Source organism: Penicillium pulvis (assembly GCF_028828015.1).
Source record: "Penicillium pulvis strain IBT 33274 chromosome Unknown scaffold_8_segment0_segment0, whole genome shotgun sequence".
Taxonomy (NCBI): domain Eukaryota; kingdom Fungi; phylum Ascomycota; class Eurotiomycetes; order Eurotiales; family Aspergillaceae; genus Penicillium; species Penicillium pulvis.
The window spans coordinates 6,673,446-6,685,637 of record NW_026643080.1 but is presented as its reverse complement, the minus strand read 5'-3'; the positions used below and the strand labels follow the sequence as shown (position 1 = coordinate 6,685,637).

The window sequence follows — 12,192 nt, the reverse complement described above, 5'->3', positions numbered from 1 at the left end:
AGGTACCCTTGTATAATGGTGATTCCCCACTGTAACCCCTTCCTTGCACTTTCCCAGCCGATCCCAGCATCATGTTGGAATGTGAGTAGAAACATTTTTGCTCGGAAAGTTGATACATCACAATTGACTTTTGACCGCATTTGTTTTTAGCTTGCTGGTATCGGGGGCCGAAAAAAAGGGCCTGAGCGCAGTACTCTCCGAGTGGAATTTGGGTGGGAAAAAGAGGTAAAAGAGAAAGATAATTTGCTGAAATGTGCCTTACATTCTCATGATAGTGATGTCGCTTTCGCTTATGCTGATACTGTGCTCGGGTTTCCCGGCACCAATAACTTAGCTGTCAGAAACCCGACAATCTGGCACGACATCTGCGCTGGCGTCGATCCCGAGCCCCGATCTATAAGATCGAACCTGATCTAGACAAACGCCATTTGCAAGGGCTAAGCCAGACCATTCGTAAGCCTCGTAAATGCTTGCCTGATGAACGCGATGGCTGTTCGACTATTTTCATGGGGCTGTTGCGGCTAAGGGTGAAGTCCCGACTAATTGCAGTGCTTGGCCGTCCCCCTTGCTAGTAGACTCAAAAACTTAGTCAACGTGCGTCAAAATGAGAGCAATATGAGGTAATCGTGAAATGGAATGAAGGGTACTCCTACATCATAAAGAATGTAGATTAGATGATCGAAGAAACTACCCGGGGGAGCACGATGGTGATGCTAGGAGCATACCCGATTCGACAATGTCAGAAGCTTTTTTTTTCTCTTAGAGTAAGGTTCACCAAGGGGCCGGGTCGGATGGCTCGGTAGAAAGTATACTTTCACGATATTGAAAGGAGACATGAAGGGGACACGTCTTCAAGAATCCCTCTGAACTATCTCTGTGTCGACGTCGATTGCGCGGTGTAGATGACCTGTACTCACCGTCTTTTGTGACTCCTCGGGCAACAATGAATCGCTGAGGTCAAAATATCAAACTTGGCTACAGATGCATCCAGTTCGATTCGAAATGATCGGCCAGAATGTTCATGGAAATCTCCCTCCGGCTACCGGCGGTGCAGACGCAAATGAGCGGGCAACCGTGACTCGATCTCATAGGCTTATGAGGAATGGACAGCCTCGGGGATCAAGCGCGGAAGGGAACGTGTCGTCGATGCCAAAGGGGCGAAGTATACACAAAGCATCAAGCTGCAGCCAAGCAATTCACCGCTGTCGGCTTCCTACCCTCGTAAGGATGATCGGAGGTTTCGACTAGGGACTTCCTCGCCCTGCACAGGGATGACTCTGCTGGAAGAGTTAGGGAACCTAAAGCTCATTGCTTCGATCGACCAAAATTAGGCCCCCAGGACTACGCTGTCTTTGTTTCTAGCCTGAACAACACCAAAGAGCACAGATCATAAAATGGGACGAAAAAAAAAAAAAAGCTAAGAAGCTATGAAATTAAATTAAAAAAGTAACGTATTCAATCCGCAACCGCCCGTTGGGCCATCTTACCTGGATCCGAACAGTCCGGATGGTAATCGAGGTAGACACGATATGGGGCCACTTGTCGCGTGATGCGCATTGACGAATGGCACTCTCGTCACCGCTACATCTCCCCGAAGCTGTCAATGAATCCTTCAAGCCGAGAATAACCCCCCCGCATATCTTCCATGCATTTCGTGCAGAGAATTTGTCAAGATGTTGACGCTTCCTGCCCGACAAGCCCTGTACGTGTACAGCAACGCACCACTCTTTGATTGGTGTCCCCGTTGACCCTCGACTCTAATTGAATGGATTTCCTCCGAAAGGATTATTTATTCTTGTTTGCTTCAAAGGACTTGGGCCTCTGCTGCAAGCTGTATGACTCGTGGCTGATCCTCCAACTTGCAGATTCAACCATTCATTTTCAAGATCTTGCACACGGTGAATGGGGATCTTCTTCAACGCGTTCAACCCACCGCCTCCTTTCGTCAAGAGGCTCCCTGGTTTCATAGTTGTTTCCCACGTACGATGACGTCGCGTAGACCCATAATTATTTTCCCCTCTGCCCCATGATCGTTTATCGTTTTTCCCCTTTCTGGGTCTCTCACCGGCTTTTCTGTATGCCCCCGCCTTTGGGCTCGCGTGGCTAGGAACCGCATGTCCACTTTTTGTCGTACAGACTAAGTATCGTTCCTGTTACAAGTGTTACAATAATGGTCCCACTAACAAGAAAGTTTTCCAGCCCCTTGGGTCCCCGCTCCGTTGGCCCCTTCTGCTGGGTCGGCACTTTACCGACTTTTGGATAGCCTCGCAGGAACATCTTATCTGGATACTTCCAAGTTACATCAGACCTATAATAGCTGCCTTGTATACACAATATCACCGGAAAAAAGGAATAAAATGAGAAGCTATAGTGGAACCGGTATGATAAAACATCATAATATACCACTCACCGCGCAGTAACGGAGAATTACGATTAAGGAACACTTGTAAAGCGATCGCCCCGGAGCGGGTCCCCAGCCAGAGTGTCGGTGAATTTGATGAACAAGCTCAGCTGATAGTGTTTTCTCGAAGCTCAAAAAATCCATCAATACCGGTATTCTCATTACTTGACAGGACGATCATCGCCCCCACCCACTAGGAACAAGGAACCAAATTCAATAGTCCCCCCCTTTTAAGTACACATTCCCCAAATTTCAGGCGTCTGTGAATGACTTTGGAAGTCTTCCGGAATAAGATCTGATTAGTCGAGACAAGGCTCGAAACATAGGCTCCGGAGTTATCAGGCACGCTAACCGACCCAGAGCCTCGGATAAGATATTCTGCGCGGCCTACTTTATATGAATTGATAGACATAACGGGTGTCAGTTACCGAGAAAACGGCGCGTCAGAGAGAAAAAAAAAAAAAACCTGGAGTCAATATACTACGATTGGTTGAACTCGTAGTAACACACCGCATCTCTGGGGAATTCCTGTTAGCAAAATTTCAAAATCAATATTAGAGAAAAGCGGTAAATTTTTTATTAGTATTCAGATTGACTTCACGATCGAATCAATGCGAGACACGGTGTCGCCCATTGTTTGTGATTGATTGTTTATGCTTTGCAATGCAGGGAAAGGAACAAAGAACAGCTCGGTTCGGATCCACTAACCCTCCATTCCGTACCGAATTTTCCTGACCACGAAACCACTATGGAGCAAGAACGTCGGGGAAGGCGATCCTTAGGCCCCGACAATCAGAGTTCAGCTCATCTCCCGTCTTTTCCAGCTATGGCTTGTCCCAAGTATGTGGGAAAGCGGCTGGGTACTTTTGCTCATAATTCCGCGACACTGGTGGATCGGGGTTTAATTTATTTGTATTTCCTTTCACCTGTCGAATCTTAACAATTGACAGAGAAGAATTAAGAATATCGATGGACCAGAATCTATACATAAATGAAAATCTGAATTGGGAAGGCATTTAAATGTTTATTAATTATTTGTTTGAATGGAACTGTATTCGATCGTGACAGAGTTCGACCGGGTCTCGGGGAGGCGCAGGCCGGCAACAGAAAGTGAGATCTATCATCTCACTAATTCGCACTAAAACCACAATTCCGGGAGTTAAAGGAAAAATCTGGTAAGCCGATCATCCTTGCTTGACTGGAGAATCTTCTTAGCGCCCCTTTAGACGACACTAAGGAATCGCCTGCTGTTCCCCGACTCAAGGAATACGGTATGGTAATTATCGATATTGTTACCGCCCTTTTTGATTTCCTTGTTTTCTCCAGTATACCAGCTGTTAGACCTATGGGAATCTATGACAATCTTCCCAATGCTCTTTCCCGGAAGCGCTACCATTGGCCCGAAGAAGGTTGAAAGGCAAATTTTATGACGATGACATTGACTCCACCCATTCTTTTTTGGGATTATTTTTTTTCTTCCCCTTCCCTTGCCTCCGTTAAGGTCTCTCTTCCGCCTTTCCGCTCCCTTCCCCTTTTTAGCCTTTCAGGCTCTAATGTCTCTTTTAAAATTTGAATTTGAAATAAATAATCTTAGGTCCATACGGAACAGATCACATATGACTGGCTAGATCCCCCAGTCGGATGATCACGATCCGCCCCTCTGAATTACACAGGTAAAATGGGATAGAATAATAAACGCCCCACACCGATGGATTTAATCTTTGAAAAAAAAATCGAAAATGGAATTTCAATTTTGGATTTTAACATTTAGATTTTAGATTTTTTGTATTTTCCCTTTATTGGAACATGTTTGCATCTGCACAGCTGTAACCGAAATTCCCGATGTTGAACGGTTGACGTTTTTTTAGTTTTGGCGCCTGATCATATCTTCTATAGATGGAGCTATCCACTCCAGGGCTGTCGACACCCGTGGATATAATATAATGTCCCCTTTCCCCTCCATGGAATGTCCCTTTCTTCTGTTCATCGCAATTACTGCTTTTCCCCATCTGAAACTTAACCGGTTTCGAGATTCTTCATAGATCCCTTCTCCATTCTTGATACTCTCCTCTCTCCACCCTCTAACTTACTCGTCGATCTTTCCAAGGTCCCAAAGTTTCAAAGTTCGCCAAAGTTACTTTGTGAATCAGTTCTTACTATTAATTTTTTTTTATTTGTTTCTCTCTGGTCCAGCCAAGGAACAAATAAAAGAAAGCAAAAAAAAGGGACGGCTTGATCAGATTATCCCTGGGCTCTCCCATTATTTGATTTAAAACCCTCCGACGCCGCTCGTCTTTTGCCCGACTCGATATTGTGTCAAATCTTCCTTGCAGGTGTCTCAAGGATCTTGAAGATCTTCCATCACGCCTTATCGGATTTTACGATTAAATTTCCCAAGGGGGTAGCAATGCTGAAGCCCTAAAACAACGACACCGCTCCTTGCTCCAACAAATCAGCTGCTCACGCCAATTGCATTCTCTCCCTTTCGAACTCTGACGCATTAACCTGGGGTAACTAAAAGGGGGAATCAAAAGCACCGTCTGGTACTTTATTCCCCTCCACTTTCGGATTGCTTCCTACTCGATTATCTGGAAGCGGGGTCTTTTTGTTGGTCCCTACGGTTTTATACTTGATCCCTACTTTAAGGGGATTTGTGGTTTTTTTTTTCTCGTCACCCATTTTCACCACCGACACAATGTTCCGACGACCAGCCTGTTTACAAGGCCGGTGCCAACGCAATGGCACCGGTGAGGATTGGTCTGCATTTCCAACCCGGCAATTGTTTGTCTTAGGTAAGTGGTACTTTTGTTACTCGCGAACTATGTGGCTTGTCGGCATCCATATATATTCAAATCTATATACGGAGAGCAACGACAGAAACAGAAACAAAAGACCCAGAATAGGAACTAACCGTCATGTCTGTTCAGCACTTGTCCGAATCTGCGAACCAATTGCGTTCATGTCAATTTTCCCGTATGTGTACCACATGGTGGAATCATTCCATGTGACCGAGAACGACCAAAAGATTGCGCTGTACGCTGGCATGATCACCTCGGCCTTTACTTTTGCGGAGTTCTCAGCGGGCATGTTCTGGGGCCGTATGAGCGACCGCATCGGCCGCAAGCCCGTACTCATCATGGGATTGATTGGTACAGCATTGAGCATGGTGGCATTTGGATTTGCGCCCAATTTAGCGACAGCGATGATCGCGCGCGCCTTGGGCGGCTTGTTGAATGGTAATATCGGCGTCCTCCAAACTACCGTCGCAGAGATTGTGACGGTCAAAGAGCACCAGCCGCGGGCATATTCTATCATGCCCTTCATGTGGTGTCTGGGATCAATCATTGGCCCGGCTATGGGCGGTGCATTGGCCCAACCTTGCGACAACTACCCGGGCTTGTTTCAGCGTAACACGCTTTTCGACCGCTTCCCGTTCCTGCTGCCCAACCTAGTCTGTATCATCGTGCTGATTTGCGGCATCATTATCGGGTTCCTGTTTTTGGAGGAGACACACCCGGAGATAAAGCACCGCCGGGACTACGGCCGTGAATTGGGCCACTGGCTCACCAGCCAATGCTGGCGTTCGCGGGTGCAGCTTCCTGACGATTCCGAGATTGAAGAAACAAAATACTTCGTTTATGGCGATGTACCGCCAGAGTATGAAAGTGCCGAATCATCGCCTTGCCTTCGCCCCATGAGTGACGTCCGATCAACGGAGCGCGACCTGGAGGGACAGAAGACCCCCGCACTCAAGGTGTTCACCCGACAAGTCATCTTCACCATCATCGCTTACGGCATTCTGGCATAGTGAGTTGGCACCCTGCACCACAAATCGGATTTTCCGAGGTTTTGCCTTGTTTTAATTGAATGCAATGCTGACCTTCTCTTTCTCCCCCGTGCAGCCACAGTGTGTCATTTGATCAGTTGATGCCTGTCTTCCTCAGTACACCCAAATCGGACGACCGGGTCGTTTTGCCGCTTCAATTTACAGGTGGCTTGGGCCTTCCAACAAAGACGATTGGTTTCATGTTGGCTGTCCAGGGTGTCTATTCAATGATCGCCCAGCTCTGGCTCTTCCCATTTGTCGTCAAGCAATTTGGCACTCTGCGTACTTTCCGCTTTGTCTTGCTGGCATGGCCAGTGATCTATCTGACCGTGCCCTACCTTATCCTTCTCCCGGCTAAACTCCAGATGCCAGCCGTCTACGTCGCCCTCATCAGCAAAATTACTCTGCATGTCATCGCCTTCCCCGCAACTGCTATCTTGCTGGCCAATGCCGCTCCCTCCTCGAAAGTTTTGGGTACCATCAACGGCGCGGCCGCTTCTACTGCAAGCTTGAGTCGGGCCTTTGGTCCAACTCTCACTGGCCTGCTTCACTCCAAGGGTCTTGAGAGTGGATACTCAGTGTTGGCCTGGTGGGCCTGTGGACTAGTCTGTGTGATCGGGGCCGTTCAGAGCTTCTGGATGGAGGAGTCAGCTGAGCCCGAGCGCTTCAAAACTCGGGATCCTGAAGTCAGTGAGGCGGAGTTGAAGCATGAGGCCATGTCTGAATGCTCCATTGAGGAAGAGGAACAGCGATTGCTGTCCCTGCGTTCCAGCATTGATCAGGAATACGACATCTCCAACCTCGATTTGAATGCCATTGACCTTTCCCGACCCGAATCAGATATGACTCCGACTCCCACTCCTCACTCATAAGTGGGTTGAGCTTTTCGCCAGCCTTCCATCCATTCAATTCTCACATCCTTCTGGAAAGGACAGCACTTTTTTACGATAGTTCTCCACTCGGAGTTCCTTTTGTTTTATTTTATTATTCTTCTTTTTTGATCTTAGCCACGATACCTGACCCACCCGTCATGACGTTTTGCTTTTTCTACTTTCGCTTGAGACCTTGGGATACCGGCGCAACATAGAGTGGATGCATTGCACAAGATGAAAAAAAGCATTACTTGGGTCACATTTTGTCATTTCCTCATTTTTTTTTCTCATTCCCCTTTTCTGCCTTGTCTTTTTCTTATTCTTTTGGAGCATTCAACCGGTTGGCTATATTACGATGATACTCATGCATCTGGGGGGAGCTTTCTGTGATTTGCGATTTGTCTTTACATTTATCATTCTTCTTGTTGAAGACCAAATATTCTTCAATAGAACTCAGTTACGGACATCAGTCAATGAACGTCATGGACCTGCTACTACCTTGCGTGCTTTCGGACTCCACTAACATTGCCGAGGACTAAAGTAGTCTCTCTTTCGTGTAAGCCAAGAAGATCCACCATTTACGTAGTATGAACCCTGCAGATGTTTAATGCAGGTGGATCATCTGATACCGAATGGCTGTTTCTCTATAAAACACCTCCGTCCCCCCCCCATTTTTGAACTTCCCTCAACATCTCCCCCAGACTCCATCTTTTGCTGTCAAATCTCGTGTCCACCAATGATAGCTCACGTATCCCGGACTCCACTTGGCAGATGTCTCCGCCGACCTGCACAGATGTTCTGGCGGTATTCGCGCGTGGCCAATTGCCGTGTGGAGATCGGATCTTGATGAGATGACGATAGGGTCGCTGTGACCTTCCCATTTCTATTAAGATACTTCGCCCATAACACGAATCTCAAGGAAGCGAGGTTGTTTGTCTCCATTTCCGAGGGCAACTTAATGGAAGGTAACCTAATTTCTTCTACCCGAACTCCACCACAACCCTATCAACGTGTAAGCCTACGCTCTCCTCTTCCATAATTCCTTGAAGTTCATGTTTTGTGGCTTCCGTGACGATCTCGATCTGGGGCAACTGTAGCGATCGTGATTTCCAATCTTTCCCACCAATTCTGCCACATCCAATCATTCCGGAGAATATTCTGTCTCCGTCGTATGGATTTGCGCCGCGGAGAGTTCCTCTTGGTTCCCATCTTCTTATCCCAATAGTGCGGGGCCTCATTTTTTCTGTTCTGGATCACAAACCTGTCTGTGAAAAGCGCCCCCAAATCGCCCCCGATCTATCATGAATGTTGGTCCGGTCCGGGGACTCAAACCACTGTTCCCGACCGCTATCTCCGCAGAACTCCACCATCAAGAGATGATCGCAGGTCTGCGGCTCTCGCCATTCGTTTCTCACAATGCCTAACGCCCCTTCCCCGCCGTCACCGGTCTCTTCGGGGAAGAAGAGACCTCATCCCTCCGAACCACCTACCCAACGCGACCCCGCCTCGAATTCCTCGCGTGACGCTCAAAACCCCTCCGCCTCAACCACAATCGTCCCGTCCACATCGCCCGCGCGTTCCACAGCTACCGTCGCTTCGTCCTCATCCTCGTCCTTTCGCAATGTCTCCGCGTGTAATCGATGTCGTCTACGAAAGAACCGCTGTGATCAACGCCTGCCGAGGTGTCAGTCCTGCGAAAAAGCCGGCGTCCGCTGCGTCGGATACGACCCCATCACCAAGCGCGAGATCCCGCGCAGCTACGTATATTTTCTCGAGACCCGGGTCGCCTATCTAGAAAAGCAGCTGCTAGATCATAATATCAACTTCAAGAATGCCGTCGCCTTCGACGAAGACGAAGCCGTCAAGACTGAGAACGAAGGCGATGCGCCGCAATCCACTTCCGCCCATAATGGGCAACCGGGCGACAGCGCGGATAAGGCACTCTGGAAGAATACCGGGGCCAAAGAAGATGGCGATCGTCCCGAACAGAGAGTAGAGGGAGATCAAGCAGATAGAGATCAAGAAACTGCAAATCAAGAGAACTGGAGGATACATAATTTGGTATCGAATATCGGCATGGTATCCGTGCAAGGAACGTCCGATCCACGATATCTTGGTTCAACCTCTGGAATTTCCTTCGCTAGAGTCGTCTTTGCTGCGGTTCGAAGCTCGCTTCCAGGGAATATACCTGAGCGGGCTCCAATTCGCACGAGCGAGCGACTACCTCAGACGGCCGCAGCTGGTCCAGGCGCCGGCACGATGCGGGATTCGTTCTTTGGTTTGCAAACACGTCCGATGATGAAGCGTGCGGCTTTCCCGGATCGCGAGCTTGCAGAACGATTGGTTGATTTGTATTTCGAGCACGCTAACCCGCAAATGCCAATCCTGCATCGTGGTGACTTCATGGAGCTCTTGGATCGCACTTACCAGCTTGAAGAGAAGAATCGGTCCCCGCGGGCTCTTTACATCCTCAATATTGTGTTTGCCATTGGTGCGGGAATCATCTTCGAAGACAAGCCGCAAAGTTCAGACGAAGAAAGCAGTGCGGGTCGGGATCGAGCATCTTCGACGACCAAAAGACCGAGACTTTCGAGTCATCAATATCAACCGGAGGAGTACCATGCGTCTGCCATTGTACATTTGGAGTCTTTCCTCGGTTCATCGTCAAGCGAGGGCTTTGGAGGGCTAGAGGAACTGCAAGCCGTGCTTCTGCTGGCTAGCTTTGCACTATTGCGCCCGGTTGCACCAGGTCTCTGGTATATCGTCGGTGTCGCGATGCGCTTAGCAGTTGACCTTGGTCTCCACTATGAGGATGGTGTAGGTCTCGAGACCACAAAGGATGGGAACCAAATTCAACCGCGAATTGACGCCCGCGAAAGGGGACGACGAGAATGGATACGCGATTTACGACGCCGTCTATGGTGGTGTGTATACAGCTTCGACCGTCTTGTCGCCACATGCGTCGGACGACCATTCGGTATCAGCGACCAGGCCATTAGCACGGAACTGCCGTCCATGATAGACGACAAATACATCACCAAGTCTGGTCTATTGACTCCCCCTGACGGTGCTCCAACATACAAGCACGTCGCCTTCCACTACTTTAAACTCCGCCTCCTTCAATCCGAGATTCACGATGTTCTACAATACCAGCAAGCGCGCGCTGTTCGAAGGCGTGCGACAGATAGCGCGATCATTCTTCCTCATGCCGAACTGACCTCTCCTTTCCTTCAAGGGTTTGATTCTTTCCGCTCATGGCGCCATGACGTGCACCGTCGTCTTGTGGAGTGGCATGAGAGTGCTCCGACGCGTCCTGATACGGGTGTGCGATTCTCTATCGAGCTTCTGGAGCTGAATTACTGGCAAGCTATCATCTTGTTATATCAGCAGAGCTTGACTGTGCCTGCTGAGTTAGCTGGGGAACTTACCCCAGCTGATGATGTGTCCAGTCCATCTTTCTCGAATCCAGATGACGGGGAAGAAGAGGATCACGTTTATCTGAATGTGGCCGAGGCAGGTCAGAAGGTCATCCGCATTTATCGACAACTGCACCGAGTGAGGCTTGTGAATTACACCTATCTGGCTACTCATCACATTTTCATGGCTGGTACGTTTTACTACTATGATTTCGGTTGGGTACATAACTGATGTTCTCCAGGAATCTCGTTCTTATATGCTATCTGGTACTCGCCGCTGGTTCGCAGCCGTCTGGTATGTAGTTCTTCGACTCACAGGTACCCTTTGATTCTAATAGGCCTCGTTTCTAGTCTCTCGACGAGGTAGACTTCACTGTTCTCGCGGCGACATCTGTCCTTGGTGATCTGATGCACAAATGTCCCCCTGCCGAAGCTTGTCGCGATGCATTCGAGCGGATGAGCAAAGCCACCGTTCAGATGTGCTTATCTACCACCGGCTTCGGTTCACAGGTTGATATGAGCCGCATTAACACAGGCTCACATGCACCTGGGTCTCTTCACCAGGGTCGGCGTCAAGCATTCGATCCCAGAAGACTACACCAAGGCCAGGCACGCCGACCACCCCAAAATCGCTCAGCACGACCCGTGCCAAAGTTCGACATGAACCTAGCCGATCTTTTCAATGACAACACACCACTCACCGATCGTTCCCGCGCAGACAATCTAGCGGGTCACCCCTATCCCGTCCGACCCGAGCATGGAGAATCAATGGCGCCCGGGTTAGCCGCCGAGGGTTCCTCCCGACCGTTTGTGCAGCGCACCCCATCTATGGAGTACTATCTCAAGTACGAGGCCCCCGGATCTCCACAGCCCGCTCAGCAATTCTACTACTCCACATCTCCACAACAAACTGGCTCCCCTGGCAGTGTGGCGCCAAATGCTGCAAATGGACCTCATGCCGTCCCGTCGACAGATCAGGAAGCTCAAACTGGGATCAGTCTTGATTTCTTGGACTTTAGATCTGGTGATCCAGATAGCCAAGCTCTTGAGACCGATCCCAATGGCGATTATACTATGGCTAACGTGCCTCCACTTGGGCCTAATCTGGGCCAGAACGTGGGCATTGATCTCGGGTTTGGCATGGCGATGGATTATCAGCATGATTGGAGCGAGAATCCGAACTATGATCTTTTGGAAGGGTATTTCTTTGGTGGCTCTGGGCCCGGCGCTTCTGGTGGCGATATTTGAGGTTGACTTTCAGCTCTTTTCCTTTTCTTCTATACCTGGGTTGAGTTGTTTTATGGTGTTCTTCACTTCTTGGTCATTCTTTTCCTCTCCTTCACTCTTTTGGCGAACATTCACTGTGACTAATCTACTTTGTTACCCTCCACCATCTCTTCCTACCTCATCTGCCACTGGCTGCTTTTGTTTGGGAATCGAATAGTCACAAGGGATTGTGAACGAGGACTGATTTCATGGGAACAAGGGTGCGTTGATTAACTTGGCTGCTTTGCTGCGAATCTGAGTTTGGGATACCATATATTATACACTATATATTCTTTTTCCATATACCATATACTTGAATCTACATAAAATACTTGAATATACATACTGCTAATTTTAGTCTTCATAGTCTTCAACCTGATAAATATTGGTGGTTCGTGCGCTATACTGGAA

At 48.7% G+C, this 12,192-nt stretch overlaps 2 protein-coding genes across 2 annotated transcripts; both read left to right on the top strand.

The window, feature by feature from the left end:
* Nucleotides 1-5,096: 5,096 nt before the first annotated feature.
* On the top strand, nucleotides 5,097-7,099 carry N7503_011942 (MFS transporter; the record flags this gene model as incomplete). Its single annotated transcript, XM_057071488.1, has 3 exons — nucleotides 5,097-5,193; nucleotides 5,329-6,208; nucleotides 6,304-7,099. 3 exons carry the CDS (start codon nucleotides 5,097-5,099, stop codon nucleotides 7,097-7,099), a joined length of 1,773 nt encoding a protein of 590 aa, XP_056918099.1.
* A 1,416-nt stretch (nucleotides 7,100-8,515) lies between these two features.
* On the top strand, nucleotides 8,516-11,763 carry N7503_011941 (Zn(II)2Cys6 transcription factor; the record flags this gene model as incomplete). The annotated part of the gene is made up of 3 exons (XM_057071487.1): nucleotides 8,516-10,706; nucleotides 10,758-10,810; nucleotides 10,867-11,763. The coding sequence occupies 3 exons, from the start codon at nucleotides 8,516-8,518 to the stop codon at nucleotides 11,761-11,763; spliced, it is 3,141 nt and encodes a 1,046-aa protein (XP_056918098.1).
* Nucleotides 11,764-12,192: the final 429 nt, after the last annotated feature.